Source organism: Vigna umbellata, chromosome 5, assembly GCF_029865625.1.
Source record: "Vigna umbellata cultivar VRB3 chromosome 5, Vumbellata_1.0, whole genome shotgun sequence".
In the NCBI taxonomy this organism is placed as follows: Eukaryota; Viridiplantae; Streptophyta; class Magnoliopsida; order Fabales; family Fabaceae; genus Vigna; species Vigna umbellata.
Window position 1 is genome coordinate 6,330,733 of NC_142169.1, and position 17,547 is coordinate 6,348,279.

General features: G+C 32.3%; 1 protein-coding gene across 1 annotated transcript; it reads left to right on the forward strand.

Moving 5' to 3' along the window:
- Nucleotides 1-4,987: 4,987 nt before the first annotated feature.
- LOC124844879 (uncharacterized) lies at nt 4,988-15,008 on the forward strand. The gene is made up of 9 exons (XM_047321892.2): nt 4,988-7,978; nt 8,095-8,328; nt 8,447-9,163; nt 9,359-10,171; nt 10,418-11,122; nt 11,209-12,039; nt 12,340-13,062; nt 13,180-13,999; nt 14,656-15,008. The coding sequence occupies exons 1-9, from the start codon at nt 4,988-4,990 to the stop codon at nt 14,709-14,711; spliced, it is 7,890 nt and encodes a 2,629-aa protein (XP_047177848.2). The 3' UTR covers nt 14,712-15,008.
- Nucleotides 15,009-17,547: the final 2,539 nt, after the last annotated feature.

Genomic DNA, 17,547 nt, shown 5'->3' on the forward strand with positions numbered 1-17,547 from the left:
AGAAATAAATATTTAGTTTTGGTTGAAGTTGAAACCAAATATTCTAATAAAAAGTTATTAAAAAAAATATTAAACTTTAGTTACCTCTCTAATCAAAGCAAAAAAGATATTTACTAATAATCAAAGTCAAATAAACTTTCGAAAAAAAAAGTATAATAGACTTTGATTATCCTATAACCCTAGAGAAGATATTTGGCCTAAGTTCTACTCATATATCTCCTTTTAAAAGAAAAAGAAAAAGTGTTTGAATTGAGAGTTAAATAAAAGTATAATTATTTGGTATTAATAAAAGAAAGTGGTGGAAATGTAAAGGGTTAGATATGACCCAGTTTTTGTTGTTGGGTTTTTGTAAAATTATTGTGCATGCATAGACGTGAGGACTAGGTATGGTGATAATAAGTAGAGATGGGCAACGTGAGAACACGATATGGAAAATGATACGGATTCAATAATTGTGTGACAGCTGTTGCCAAGTATACAGTTAAATCAATAAGAATGAATATGTTTAGTTTAGTTTAAAGAAGACAGGTTTATTTTAATGGATTTCTTCTCCTCTCTCTTTTGAATTTGAGAACAGAATCACATGTCACTGCACATTGCATGAGATCCATAACAACACTCCACCATCTCAGATTCATCTCAAACTCATCGTTTCTGCACACACTTTGCTCCTCTTCTTATGCTTCACCAAACCTACATAACCAACCCCTTCTCTTCTATGCTCTCTTTCACTTTTCACACTCAAGATGCTATCATCTCCATGCTTCACTCAACCAATTCCTCTCACCTCTTCTCTCTGCAGTGCACGCTGATCCACAGGTAAATACCTTAGTCAATGTTTCTTTCTACTCTTTCTATTAAATGTATTTTTATGTTTGAAGTTTTACATTAACTAAGATTATATCAATTTATAATTTATCAATTTATAATTTATAAATGTAAACTTTAATTTATAAATTAATTTTTTTTGAATTGAGTTAAGTTTAAAGTAACTTAAATATACGAATGTTCAATAAATAATATGTTTGGCTATATTTTGAATAACTTTGTTATGTAGAATTTAAATTTTGGCTATATATATATATATATTATAAAGTTATTTTATTTCTAAACGAAATGGAATCCAGAATAAAAAGACTGTAAAAGATATGATGTAAAAAGAAAGAAATAAAAGAAAAAAAAAGGGTTAAATATGTTTTTAGTCCCTAAACTATTGGTCGTTTCTGGTTTTCGTCCCTCTTCCAAAGTAAGGTACAATTTGGTCCTCATTCTTTAGAAAAACGTTCGTTTTAGTCCTCAAAATTTTGTTTTTAGTCCTCGTTTTAGTCCTCGAAACGTTCGTTTTTTCGACTAAAACGAACGTTTTTTAAAGATTGAGGACTAAATTGTACCTTACTTTGGAAGAGGGACGAAAACCAGAAACGGTCAATAGTTTAGGGACTAAAAACATATTTAACCCAAAAAAAAATGATAGGTATAATATGTGATTAATAATAAAAAGCAATATTTGTACAGGAGTAGGAAAATCAGTAAAATCCGGCTTTAGGATCGCTGGTAGGGTAAGCATAGGACCCATGTTATACTTTGATTTGTTTATATTACATAAACTTAAATATTAATTTTTATTTTTGTTGAGTTTATTTTATTTAATTTTAATATTATTTTTTTAATTTAGGTTTAATATTCGTTAATTTTATTTAATTTAATTTTTTTAACGTGGTTTAAATAATTAATGAATTATCAAAATAAAAATATATTAGCGTTGACTTGATTAATACAAAATATTTTAAAAAAATATATTTTAAAAATTAATGAAATATTAACATAAATTTAATCAACATTGTTTGGAGTCATGTTCGACGTTAATGAATTAGTACCACGGTTTTAAAATCCATTACATTAAACTCAACATTATTAACTAGTTAACGTCAATTTTTCTTTTTTGTTAATATTGATTTTTTTTATCGACAATAAATGTCTATATTCTTGTGGTGTTCTCATGCCTATATGAAATATAATTATTTTATTAAAATCACAAATAATTTATTTAGATATTGATTATCACTTTGATTTCCTGATCATGTAAATTTAAGGTTGTCTTTTATGTGTCAACAAAGAAAAATTAGAGTTATGAGCACCAAGCCTTTATTTACAGAACTGGAAATAATAGAAAGTATAAAATGTTGAAATAGTGGAGTTTGACAGTGAGAGAGCAAACAGAGATAAGCATGCATTGATGACCATCATTCACGAACAAAGAACAAAAATCACCCATTCCATCTATTCTTTCTTCTTTTCACTGAAATTGCTTCTCTGGTTTGTATTTTTATTGGGTTTGTACCCATCATGCGCACAGATGAATAATGTGAGTAGTTGGGAGTTGATATCAATGTGTTCATTCCTTACTTAATACATTTTTCATGACGTAAAACATCACTCCACTTACTACAAAATGTCAAACTATTATACCATTTCTTAAAACACAATAGTGCAGAAATATCTTTTTAAACAAGTTAAAAAAACTTTAAACTGATTTTTGAAACTATAGAAATAAGGGTATGAAAAATATTCAACTTTTTTAAATCGATTTAAAATGTCTACTTTTAATACTTAGTTTTGAAACTGGTTTAAAAGATTGTCTTTTGGGAATCAAAATTATATATATATATATATATATATATATATATATATATATATATATATATATATATATATATATATATATGACCTAGACTATTTAAACCGGTTAGAACATTAATCAGTTTAAAAAGTGAACTTTTTATATAAATGACCCATACTTTTTAAACTACTGGGAGGCTTTAACTGATTTAAAAAATGCATTATTTATATGACTCTGAGTTTTTAAATTGGTTGACACTTGTTTAAAAAAATCTACTTTCTATACCTGTTTGGAGACGAATCAATATAAAAAATTACAAATTATTTTTTCTATACCTATTTGGAGACGAATCAATATAAAAAATTACAAATTATTTTTTCTATACCTATTTGGAGACAAATTAATATAAAAAATTACAAATTATTTTTAAATGACAGGTTGTATGTGTTTCCTACCACATACAAACATGCATATAATTAATATAGTCTAGAATAGTCAAATTTATAACCCTCCAAAACACCCAACCAAGATATATATATTCATTCAATGTTGTAATGATTACATCAAAGCTAATACAATCTCAAGCTCATAAAATCACATAATATCATATATTATAGATACTTAAAAGGAACGAAGCCCACTATTCACAAACTTCCTTTAGGACATCTTGCTCCAATGGAGGCGTGTCACTGAAAATCTACACATTGAACAGTTTGAGTCAATTTATAGTGATAAATATTTGAAATGTTAGTTATAAATTGTACATATTACCAAATCCCATTAGTCAACGATGTTTGTGGTATGATTTTCTACATGTGTCTTATCACAAAATATTCGCACTTAAAACTTTTCGGTTAACATGAGCACTACAAGTTAAATTCATAGAATATTATAAACTTTATAATCGTATTTCTATAGTATGAAAGATTAACTACTTACAATTGGCTTAATGAACTGTAACTTATTTTTAAAGGTGATATGTGTTTCTTACAACCTTGAATAAGCTTAAATCACTCTCTAAAAGTTAATTGTACATTGAAATTTGTGCCTAGTAGTAATATTAAATTATATAACACACAAATAAATTATAAAAAAACTTATGCTATTAGTGTACTTTTAATTGCCAAAGTGTTAGGTTTCTTGTATAATGAACATAAGAGAAACACAAGAGAATGTTGAGGAGTAATTACTAGCAAATGTCAATGACCCTTAGAGATTCTAACAACATTAGGTACAATTAACATTTACATGAATATAATATAATTTATAAAAAAAAACATACTTACTATTGTACATAACGTGCTAAGTAGACTTTTCTTTTCCATTTTCAAAGTTCTCTAATAGGTATTTTTTTCACCTCTTCACCTTTATCCCAACTTTTTGAATGGTCACAGGGTCAATAAATCCATATATGTCATCATTCTTCCAATTAATGCATATATGATGTAAATATCTTAAATATTAAAAATGAATAATGTTAGAATAACTTATTAAATATATTCAAACTTGATTAAAAAAAAGTAGAAACACATATATTCAAACGCGAGAGGAAGATGAGAATTCTCTCGCCATAAACCCAGCAACGCGACCACAACACGAGCAACGCCATTGTAGCACGAGAGCAACCAACGACCAGGGAACCGCGAGCAACGATAAAGGTTAGCGACGAACGAAATAACTAGCATGGGAAGTGCGAGATGCAAATAGAGGAGTAGTGTAGAGAAGAAAAAAGACGATATGAGAAGCACAAATGATAGTAAAGCATGAAAGGGCTGGGAAGAGGAGTATTAAACATTCTATACGAGTTATAGTGACTAATAAGTATAGAAAGTCTTATCCAATATTACAAAAATGCCACCACATTACTTTCTATACCGGTTCCGAGTCCAACAATATAGAAAAACTTTGTAATTTATTACAGTTTTGTCACTGTATCACTTTCTATACCGATTATGCGTTCAATCGTTGTAGAAAAAACTTTGTAATTTATTATAGTTTTATCACCATGCTACTTTCTATATTGGTTTTGGGTATAGAAAAACTTTTCATATTTACAAAACTGTTACCTTGCCAATTTCTATACCTGGTAAATTATAACCGATATAAAAACATGATATAAAATGACTTTTCTACACTAGTGACATTTACAACTTTCAAGAGACTATAGTGTCGTATTATTTCTAAGATTTTCTTACATGAGCTTTCTAGATGTTTGCATCAACTTTTATCAATTATGTTTACTTAATGTTTATATATTGATTCGCTTATAAGTCATAAACTTTGAAATTTTGCATTTGCATCAGAAAAAAAAGTATCCCTAGTAGAAACCAATAAAGCAAAGGAGAAGGTCTCAATTGTCAAGGGAGTATGGAAGTAGTTGTCTCTACGGCGGCTGAAAATGCAATGCAAATTGCAGTACGTGTAGTGAAAAGACAGTTTAGCTACTTTTTTAATTACAATGACAAATTTGAAGAGGTTAAATGTTACATTGAGAGGTTGGATAATACTAGGAAAAGGATACAACATCAAGTTAATAATGCAGAAATGAATGCAGAAGAAATTGAAGATGATGTTCAACATTGCTTAAAACAGTTGGATGAGAAGATTGAAAAGTATGAACAATTTATTCACGATGAATATCATTCAAAGACAAGATGTTCCATTGGTTTCTTTCCAAATAACTTGTCGTTGAGGTATCGATTGGGCAGAAATGCTACAAAAATGGTAGAGGAAATGGAAGCAGAAGAACTTTGGAATAAAAAGTTTGATGAAGTTTCCTATCGAGTACTCCCGTCTATTAATTCTGCTTTGACAAACACTAGTTATGAAAGCTTTGCATCAAGAGAAAAAACTATCAATGTGTGTATGCAAGCACTAGAAGACTCTACAATTAATATAATTGGCCTTTATGGTGTTGGTGGTGTGGGTAAGACCACTTTAGTCAAAGAAGTTGCTAAGAAAGCTCAAGAAAAGAAGTTGTTCAATGTGGTGGTTATGGCAAATATAACAAGAAATCCTAACATCATAAAAATTCAAGGACAAATAGCTGAGATGTTAGGAATGAGATTGGAAGAGGAAAGTGAGATTGTACGAGCAGATCGCATTCGAAAGAGATTAAAGAAAGAAAAGGAGAACACCCTTATAATTCTAGATGATCTATGGGATGGGTTGGACTTGAATAGATTGGGGATTCCAATCAGTGATGAAAATGAGGGAAGCGAACAAGATGTCAATGATATATCTGATTCTAGTTACGATAGGATGGAAAAAGAAGAGTTATCTTCCGATTTCAATAACATGACAGAAGAAAATTTATCTGAAGATCACAAAAGATGCAAAATTCTTCTAACATCTAGAAGAAAACAAGTATTGTGTAATCAAATGGATGTGAAGGAGAGATCAACTTTCTCTGTTGGAGTCCTTAATGAAACTGAGGGAAAGACTTTGCTTAAGAGATTGGCTGGAATACACATCCAAAATTTAGTGTATGATGAGAAAGCCATTGAAATTGCAAGAATGTGTGATGGGTTGCCTATTGCATTGGTTTCCATAGGGAGGACACTAAAGAATAAAAGTTCCTTTGTATGGGAGGATGTCTATCAACAAATGAAAAAGAAAAGTTTTATGGAAGGGCAAGAACCTATTGAGTTCTCTATAAAGCTTAGTTATGATCATCTAAAAAATGAGCAGCTTAAGTGTATTTTTTTACATTGTGCAAGAATGGGAAATGATGCTTTGGTTATGGACTTGGTGAAGTTTTGTATTGGTTTGGGTTTGATACAAGGAGTCCACACAATTGGAGAAGCGAGAAACAAAGTAAATATGTTGATAGAAGAGCTAAAAGAATCAAGTTTGCTGTTGGAAAGTTACTCTAGCAACCGCTTTAACATGCACGACATTGTGCGTGATGTTGCTCTTTCAATATCATCCAAAGAAAAACAAATGTTCTTTATGAAAAATGGCATAATCGATGAGTGGCCTCACAAAGATCAACTTGAGAGGTACACTGCTATCTTTTTACACTATTGTTATATCAATGATGATCTTCCTGGGAGTATATATTGTCCTAGACTTGAAGTCCTACATATTGACAATAAAGATCAGTTTTTGAAAATACCAGATGACTTTTTCAAAGACATTATTGAACTCAGAGTCTTGATATTGACTGGTTTTTATTTTCCATGTTTACCTTCTTCAATTATATGCTTATCAAAACTAAGAATGCTTAGTTTGGAAAAGTGCACTCTGGGACAGAACTTGTCAATTATTGGAGAGTTAAAAAAACTACGAATTCTTACTCTTTCGGGGTCTAACATTGAAAGTTTTCCCTTTGAGTTTGGGCAACTAGATAAACTTCAACTTCTTGACTTAAGCAATTGCTCAAAATTAAGTGTCATACCTTCCAACGTCATATCAAGGATGAACATTTTGGAAGAATTATATATGAGAGACACCTTGATTCTATGGGAGGCCAAGGAGATGATCCAAAATAAAAATGCTAGTCTTTCTGAGTTGAGGCCCTTGAATCAGTTGCGAAACCTAGACTTACACATTCAGAATGTTGCTCATGTTCCACAGAACTTGTTTTTTGATAAGTTGGATAGCTACAAGATTATCATTGGTGAATTCAACTTGCTCATAGAGGGAGAATTCAAAATCCCTGACAAGTATGAAGTGGTGAAACTTCTGGTATTGAACCTAAAAGAAGGTATTGACATTCATTCTGAAACATGGGTTAAAATGTTGTTCAAAAATGTTGAATATTTATTGTTGGGAGAACTCATTGATGTTCATGATGTTTTCTATGAGTTAAATGTTGAAGGATTTCAAAAGTTGAAACATTTATCCATTGTAAACAATATTGGCCTTCAATATATTATTAACTCAGTGGAACGATTCCACCCTTTATTAGCTTTTCCCAAATTGGAGTCGTTGTATCTTTACAAATTGTATAATTTGGAGAAACTATGTAACAATCAGCTTCTAGAGGCCTCTTTCTGCAGATTAAAAACCATCAAGATTAAATCATGTGACAAATTGGAAAGCCTTTTCACATTTTTCATGGTTGGACTCCTTACCATGCTTGAAAATATTGAAGTGTGTGATTGCGATTATTTGAAAGACATAGTTTCCATTGAAAGACAACCCCATACTGACAGTGATGACAATATCGAGTTTCCTCAGTTACGAACTTTGACATTAAAATCCTTGCCAGCATTTACTTCTTTGTATACCAATGATAAGATTCCTTGTAGTGCACGATCACTGGAAGAAAAAGGGAGAAACAGGAACAGAGATATTATTGTTGAAGTTGAGCAAGATGGCACCAATTCTTGCCTTTCACTCTTCAATGAAAAGGTAATGTAAAGCATTATCAAAAATATGTATATCCTCTAGAATCCTTTACAATCTTTAATTAAATTTGCATGTTATTCTTCATAATCTTATTGTTTAGAAATTAATTATTCTTACAGATTTCGATTCCAAAACTAGAATCGTTGGAGCTATCCTCGGTCAACATCCAAAAGATATGGAGTGACCAATCTCAGCATTGTTTTCAAAATTTGCTGACGTTAAATGTGACAGATTGTGGTAATTTGAAATATTTATTGTCATTCTCCATGGCTGTAAGTTTGGTGAATCTCCAAAGCCTTTCTGTAAGTGAATGTGAAATGATGGAGGATATATTTCGTCCAAAAGATGATGAGGTGTGTGGATTTATTCAGTATTTAGTTTGATTCATATTATCATTTGTTGTAGAATTAATTGCATTAATTGTTGAGGTCTTTTAGTTGCTTATCTAATAACTAGTAATTTTTATTGTAGGGGAATATTGATTATGTTTTTCCTAAGTTAAAGAAAATGGAGATCACCTGCATGGAGAAACTCAATAGCATTTGGCAACCCCATATCGGTCTTCATTCCTTCAACAGTTTAGACTCTTTGATAATAAGAGAGTGTCACAAACTTGTAACGATTTTTCCTAGTTTTATGGGGCAAAAATTTCAGAGTCTTCAAAGCTTGACCATTACAAATTGCAAGTTAGTGGAAAACATATTTGATTTTGAAATGATTCCACAAACTAGTGATATAAATGAAACACAATTGCATAAAATAGTTCTACAAAATTTGTCAAATTTAGTGAGCATATGGAAGGATGACACTTGTCAAATACTTAAATATAATAATCTGCAAAGCATAACAGTTGCTGGGAGTCCAAATTTAAATTATCTCTTTCCAGTTTCGATTACCAAGGACCTAGAAAATTTGGAATCTCTTGATGTAAGGAACTGTAGGGCGATGAAAGAGATTGTTGGTTGGGACAAAGGTACAAATGAAAATGTTATCACCTTTAAGTTTCCTCGTCTAAACTATGTATCATTACAATCATTATTTGAACTTATGAGTTTTTACGGGAGAGCTCATACTTTGGAGTGGCCATCATTGAAGAGATTGTTGATACTAAGATGTGGTAAGCTTGAAGGAATCAATACAGATATCTCAAACTCACAAGTGAAACCAATTGGTTTGGCTACAGAAAAGGTAATAGAAAACATGAATTAAAAACCTCTCACTAAAGGATGTGAGAATATATATATATATATATATATATATATATATATATATATATATATATATATATAGGTCTTTTATGTATTGTAAAAAATAATTTATTCACGAAAATTTGGTTCCAAATATGCTTTGATAATGATAATATTTGTATTATATGTTTGTTAGGTGATATACAATTTGGAATTTATGGCAATGAGCTTCAGGGAAGTAGAGTGGTTGCAGAATTACATTATCAATGTTCACAGAATGCAAAATCTACAATCAGTTGTGTTGCATGGGTTGAAGAACGTTGAAGTTCTCTTCTGGCTTTTGCATAGACTTCCCAATTTGAAAAGGTTAACATTGGGGTTCTGTCACTTGAAAAGGATTTGGGCCCCTGCAAGTCTTATTTCACGTGAAAAAATTGGAGTTGTTATGCAACTTCAAGAGTTGGAACTAAAAAACATTTGGCCTCTGGAGGAGATTGGCTTTGAGCATGAGGTGCTTCTTCAAAGGGTAGAACGCTTAATCATTCAAAGCTGTACCAAATTGAAAATTTTGGCGTCATCCTCAGTATCTTTTAGTTACTTAACATATTTAGAAGTGGAAAATTGTATGTTGAGGAATTTGATGACATGCTCAACTGCAAAAACCTTGGTTCAACTCAAAACGATGAAAGTAAGTTCTTGTCCAATGATTGTGGAAATCATTTCAGAAAATGAAGGGGAAGAAATACAGGAAATTGAGTTTAAACTATTGAGATCCTTAGAATTGGTTTCTCTACAAAATCTCACAAGTTTCATGAATGTTGATAAGTGTGACTTAAAATTTCCTGTAATGGAAAATTTAGTAGTGAGTGAATGTCCTAAAATGACGAAATTCTCCAAAGTTCAAAGTGCTCCAAATCTACAAAAAGTACAAGTTGTAGCCACAGAAAAAGACAAATGGTATTGGGAAGGTGATTTAAATGCAACTCTGAAGAAACATTTCACACATCAGGTACGAATCATAATATTTATTTATGATTTCTAAACCATCAATATTTTTCATTTCATTTAAAACTCGGGCAACAAAGTATTCTACAATATAACTGTCATAGTTAGAAAACATATATAAATTGCACGCTGTAGCATTTGTGTAATATAATTTGAAGCAAAGCCAATATAAATGTCATAAGTTGATTTCTTCATTAATTTTTCTTGTACATACATACACTTGTAATGATGAGTTGTTTTGGCTTCTAAGGTGTCTTTTGAGTATTCAAAGCACATGAAGTTGAAGGATTATCCGGAGATGAAAGAAGTTTGTCAAGGCAAACCTGTTTTTCAAGATAATTTCTTTGGCAGTTTAAGAAAATTGGAAATTGATGCAGCAAGTAAAAGAGAGATTGTACTTCCATCTTATGTGCTTCCTTACTTGAAGAACTTAGAAGAACTGAATATAGAGAGCTGTAAATCAGCACGAGTAATATTTGACATGGATGACTGTCAGATCAAGGAAACAGTCTTTCGTTTAAAAAAGCTTACTTTAAAAGACTTATCAAATATGAAATGGATATGGAACAAAAACCCTGAAGGAATAGTCAGTTTTCCCAATTTGGAAGAAGTGTTTGTAAGTAGTTGTGGAACCTTGGTAACATTGTTCCCATCCACCCTTGCCAGAAATCTCAGTAAGCTTAAGGCACTTACAATACATAACTGTAGCAAGTTGGTAGAAATTGTTGAAAAGAAAGAGGAAATGGAAGATGAAATAACCGAAATTTTTGAATTTCCTTGTTTGTCGAAGTTGTTTCTTTGGAATTTGCCAATGCTTATTTGCTTTTATCCCAGACAACACCTTCTCAAATGCCCTATATTAGAAAGGTTGCATGTGGCATACTGTCGTAAGTTGAAGCTATTCACATCACAACCTCATCATAGTCTACCACATCCTATGTTCCTGATTGAAGAGGTGACAGAGCATTAGTAATTAATGTTTTCATTTCCTTTTTTGTCATAATTTTTCTCTTTCTAATTGAAATCACTTTATCTTGCTAGGTTGTTCCCAAACTAAAGGAAGTGATACTCAATGAGAAAAACATTACCTTGTTGAAAGATGGACATTCACGAGACCTCCTTCACAAACTAAATTATCTTGATCTAGCTTCTGAAGATTATGGAAATAAGAAAGATAGTTTGCCTTTCGATTTCCTTCAAAAGGTACCCAATTTAGAATATCTTGTTGTGAGGCAATGTTTTGGTCTGAAGGAGATATTTCCCTCAAAAAAACTAGATGGTGATCATGATGGAATATTACTAGCTGGATTGAATAAATTAAGCCTAAATAAACTTCTTGAGTTGGAATCTATAGGGTTAGATCACCCTTGGGTAAAGCCTTACACTGAAAAACTTCAAGGATTAGCAGTTATTAAGTGCCCTCGTTTAGAAAGATTAGTCAATTGTGTTACATCTTTCATCAATTTGAAGCAGCTGATTGTGAAAAACTGTAAAAGAATGAAGTATCTATTCACATTTTCAACAGCCAAAAGTTTGGGGAAGCTTGAGACTTTACGTATAGAGAATTGTGAGTCAATGAAAGAGATAATAGAAAAAGAAGATGAAAATGGTTATGATGAAATCATATTTGGACGGCTCACAAAACTATGGTTATATTCCCTACCAAGACTAGTAAGCTTTTATTCAGGAAATGACACTTTGCAATTCTCATCTTTGCAAATAATGAGACTATTTAAATGTCCCAATATGAAAAGTTTCTCACAAGGAAACACAAATGCGCCAATGTTTTATGGAATTAAATCTTCATCTGATTCTGATTTAACCTTCCATTCGGATCTCAACATGACAGTTGAAAGCCTGTTCCACGAGCAGGTAAGGAATTTATTATGTCATTATTCCTATCCTTTTTTTTCTTCAATTTCTGTTAATTGATCGCATTCTAAAAAGTTCTTTTAATTATTATTATTATTATTATTAAAAAAATGGGTATATTATTCATAATTTTTCACTAATACAAACAAAATTTTTATTTTACAATATATATAGATTAAAAGTAGCTCACAGTTTAATTAAAAAACAACAGTAAAATGAATTTTAGTACGAAATTATTGTATATATGTAAATTAATTATGCATGAGGCTTGTCAATTCTGACATTCACTTTTTGTTTAAGGGTTTTTTCGAATATTCAAAGCAAATGATTCTATTGGATTATCTTGAGATGAGGGGATTTGGACCTGTGAAAGATGTTTTTCCACGCAAATTTTTTGGCAGTTTAAAGAAATTAGAAGTTGATGGAGCAAGTAAAGGAGATACTGTTATTCCATCTAATGTACTTTCTCACCTGAAGAGCTTGGAAGAATTGAATGTGCATAGCTCTGATGAGGTGCAGGTAATATTTGGTATGGATCATAATAGCAGGGCCAAGAGTAAAGAAACAGTCTTTCACTTGAAAAAACTCAGTTTAAAAGACTTGTCAAATTTGAAATGTATATTGAACAAAAATCTCCAAGGAAGTGTCAGCTTTCCCAATTTGCAAGAACTGTTCGTTGATGGTTGTGGAAGTTTGGTAACATTGTTTGCGAGGAAGCTTCAGACACTTGAAATGCAGAAGTCTGAAAAGTTGGTAGAAATTGTTGGCAATGAAGATGCAACAACTGAAACATTAGTGTTTGAGTTCCCGTGTTTGTCTTCACTGACTCTTTATAACCTAACACATCTGAGTTGTTTTTATCCTGGAAAACACCATCTAGAATGTCCCCAGTTAGAAATCTTGCATGTGGCTTACTGTCCCAAGTTGAATCTGTTCACATCAAAAATTCATGATAGTCACAAAGAAACTGCTGTTGAGGCTCCAATAAACTGGCTACAACAACCTCTATTCATGGTTGAAAAGGTGACAACATTAACTATATTCCTCCTTTTCATTGTATATTTCCCAATATTTGTGTTTGTTTCTTCCTTCTAACTTCCACCGTGCGCTTTCTTTTGAATTGGGTTGGCTTGAATCTAGGTTGTTCCCAAACTCAGGGGTTTGACACTCAATGAGAAAAACATGATGTTGTTGAGCGATGAACATGTACCAGAAGTCAACCTTACCAAATTAAATCTTCTCCGACTATGCTTTGAGGATGATAAAAACGAGAAAGATAGTTTGCCTTTTGAATTCATGAACAAGGTACTCAATTTAGAACATCTTCGAGTGCAGAGATGCTTTGGTGTCAAGGAGATATTTCCCTCTCAGAAATTGCAAGTTCATGATGGAATTCCTGCTTCATTGAATGGATTAACCCTGTTTGAACTAAATGAGCTTGAGTCAATAGGGTTTGAGCATCCATGGGTAAGTCCATACTCTGAAAAGCTTCAAATATTAAGGGTTGTCAATTGTCCTCTGTTGCAAAAATTAGGGTGTCATGCAATGTCTTTCTTCAATCTGAAAGAGTTGTATGTGAAGGACTGTGATCGAATGGAGTATTTGTTCACATGTTCAACTGCAAAATGTTTGGTGAAACTTGAAACCCTAATTATAAAAAATTGTGAATCAATAAAAGAAATAGCAAATATAGAAGATGAAGATGGTTGTGACAAGATCATATTTGGAAAACTCACAACATTAAGGTTGTATTCCTTACCTCGACTACAAAGCTTTTTATCGGGGAATGTCACTCTGCAATTTTCATGTTTAAGAAACGCAACTGTAATTGATTGCCCCAATATGAAAACTTTCGCTGAAAGAGTCCTAAATGTGCCAAGAATTTTGTCGATTCAAACATCATTGGAGGATTCCGATTTGTTCCTGCATAATGATCTTCCAGAGGATGCTTCAAAGACAGGTGAGGAATTTATTATCTAAATTCAACTCTTTCATATTTTTAATATGTTAAATTTTAGTTTTAGTTTTAGTTTTATTTAATTTTTCGTCATCTTCTTTTTTAACTATTTTAAAAGTTTGAATTTGTTTTATCAAATATTCAATTTTACATAGATTTATCTATTTTCTTTTTACATTTAAAGTAACTAAACTTGGTGGTATTTAAAAAAAAAGTGTTATCTATGCATTCAAAATGCAGTAATATAGAATACAGTAAACATATTCGAAATAAATAAAAAAACTTGATCAAAACTATAAACTTTATAAAATCCAGAAACTAAATCTTTATAAAATGGAAAAAAAATCGTGAATAAAAAATTAAATCAGAATTAAAAGTACAAATTAATCTTGTTTGTATATTTAAGTAAATTTATTATCTTCAAATGGGCATGTGTTGGTGATGGAATCGAAGCGTATTTTTGGAACAAGAATTAATTTATGATTTTATATTAAGCAAGGATTTTAATATGGTTTCAATATTTTGCTTAAAATAATAATTAAAAACGTATATTACACTCTTTTCCCCTCTCAAAAGTTTGTTTTATTTTTATTTTTTATTTTTTGCCATATGAAACTCTAACATCCCAATTAAATTGGCAAATTAATTTTGTTTATCAGGAAAAAGCATACTTGTAAGACTTGCCTCGTTCTTCAAGCAAAGGAATAGGTTATGAAAAGAGTATTTGGAAAGAAGCAAAGGGATATGAGTACAGTAGCTTACAAAGCCACCCAAAGGACCATCTTACAAACCCTACAAGCATATCAGAGTGTTGTTTGCTCCCCCACACTTCAACAGAACCAAAGATGTCAAACTCTGCACAAACTTCATCACCACACATGGTCTTCAAGTTAATTATTTTTTCCACGTAGAGTTTCAAAAGTCTACATCCAATTGCTAGGTTTTTCCAAGTTTGGTGTAATTATCACTTAAAAAGGAGGACACTATTGTGACTCGCAACGACATGTTTGGGAATTTACATGAACGTATTTGGATAACTAACATTTTCATTTCTTACTAATGTCTTTCCTAAATTTTCTTACAAGTATAAACTTTTTTCCACTACAAAGGGGTGTATTATCAATGGAATATTACCGGCAACCTTGGGTTCGCTGGTAATGTGTTGGTGAAATAAATTACCAACAACTCGTGGCCGTCGATAATGTTTTTGATGAATTAGGGCCAAAATTAAGGTATTTTTAATCTCGAATTCATTTCGCACCAAAGACATAATCTTTCTCTTGTCTCCAAGTTGTCCACGAAAACTCTCTTCCCCCTTTGCACGAAACCCTTTCCCCACAAAACCCTTGTCCTTTGCATCAATCCTGAGCTCAAAATCATTGGAGGAGTGCTTTGTAGTCATCCCTGTCACGACTGCCAATGTGGTTTTTGGTTGTCTACATTCTATTCAATCGCGAAGTGGTGGGTAGGGAAGCTTCATTGGAGTTCAATCCTAGTGGGACGACGATTTGGTGGGTGGTGAAGACTTCATGGTTCGTTGATGTTAGCGTGAGGAGGCGACAGCGGTAAGGAAGGGATCCCTGGTGCGTTCAGTGAGGTGGAGGTTTGGTGCAGCATTGGGGTTAGATGAATAAGCCATCTTGTTCTCTGCAAAGCGAACCAAGTTATTCTTATTAAGGTAACCTTTTTGCAATGGAATTTGAATCCAACTGATGTTTGTAAATTTTGTGATTGGTTGTTTTAATTGAATGTTGAATGTTAAGCTATGTTAGCTAGGATATTTTTTATACCTTTTAAACATAGTTTAGATATGTTGTAATGTGTGTACCAATTGTGGTGTCAATTTCCATTGTATGTTGTTTGGGGATGCTTTAGAAAAAGAAAAATAATAGCTCTAATTATTTTGTCGCCATGGAAAGAGGACTGCTTCTTTTGGTTTTCTTGTTGTTGGTTATGGTGCTCTCTGTCTTTCCTATCAACGTGGAATATTCACATTATAATTGTGATGAGGAAGGGTTTTGAAGCATCCACAACATCTTGGTTTTCCAAAAATTGAGTGACTTTTTCATTGCCATTGCATATTTTTCCATTCCCCTTGAGTCCTTTTTTCCTTGAATTCATTGCATCCATAATTCTTTGTGAATTGACCCATTTACTTAATGGCTATACTTACTATGGCCCGCACTCTTTCTGGTTGTTTCTTTCCCTCATTGTTGTTAAGTTCCTCACTACTCTTGTCTCCTGTGCCACTATCATACATGTTCATAAATATTCATACCAAATTGCCAACACCTACATGTTCAAAGAATTCAATAGGTTATGAATTGAAACTTTAATTGTCATCAAGTGTAAAAAATCGGCATGGTGTGTTATTCAAAGAAGGACCTGCTTTTCAGCCCAACTTATTGATATGAAAATGACTTATTCTGTGTTTGTTTGCCACAATTCTATGTTTCTTTTAAATGATAGCTTAATCATAGCCAATTACAAGTGTAGTGGTTAACTTTAAAGCAAGTCCCTTTCCACTCATAATACCATTGTTAAATGTAAAATACTCAATAAAAGTATCAGAAGAGAATGTTCCTACCAACAGAAAAGAATAAGAAAAAGTGATTGTCAACTGGTCATTTTGGGTATTGGATTTTCCTTTTTCCCGATTTACCCTGAACGATACAAATGGTAACTACTTAAACACCTCCTCACTTCTCTTTTCTCACAACACTTACACAACCATCCAGGACCACTTCCCTCCTCCACAACCATCACTCCAAACTACCCTCTTCTTCCACCACTACTCTACGAAACCCTTGGACATCCCTACTGATACCCATCATGTACACACATTCATCCTCCCATCAATTCTCACTCTGCTCAACTTTTCGTTTCTTCACCAACAATTATCTCACTCCCCTTTAAGTTACCCCATGTCTTAGTTTCCCACACACACCCTCCTCTCTTCATGTAAGAAGAAAATGAAAATCGAACCCTGAGCTCTTTCAGAACTTGTACTACGTACTACAGCAAGGAAGAACCCTCAAAGATAACACAACAAGGACTGGAAATAGGAAGTCAAAGTCCTACACAAATACACATAACACATATAGGTTCCCAACATACAACACTCAAGAAAATTAAAGTCCACTGAACCCCTACGAATTAAACACCATTCTTGAACCTCGAAATACATTCATGTTCCCTTACAATCTCCTCAAGCACGTGCCCGAAAGATATAACAACTATACATGCTTCACAATGAACATAACATCCCAACACTTCATTCACAATAAGAAAACCTAATTACTCCCCTTACTCGGTCTTTCCAGCAATCTTCTGATGCTCCTATGATTCCTAGAACGCACTAAATGATCTCCCTTCTCTCGTGGCCACAACAACAACTTCTTTGACTTGATAGCCCTACCCACGCCTGTCATAGGTGTCACACGTAGAAACACATATCTCCTTCACTAAATCCTTGCGGCCTCCTTCGCTAATTAGCGTATGACTTTTATCTTCTCTGAGTTGCTCTCATCCTCTCTTGAATCAACTTCACC

Bases quoted from the DNA above. Each gene is read 5' to 3' on its own strand.
- LOC124844879 (XM_047321892.2), top strand. From the start codon at position 4,988: ATGGAAGTAGTTGTCTCTACGGCGGCTGAAAATGCAATGCAAATTGCA. The intron at 9,164-9,358 runs GTAATAGAAAAC...TATGTTTGTTAG, and splicing joins TTGGTTTGGCTACAGAAAAG to GTGATATACAATTTGGAATT. The intron at 14,000-14,655 runs GTGAGGAATTTA...TTTGTTTATCAG, and splicing joins AGAGGATGCTTCAAAGACAG to GAAAAAGCATACTTGTAAGA.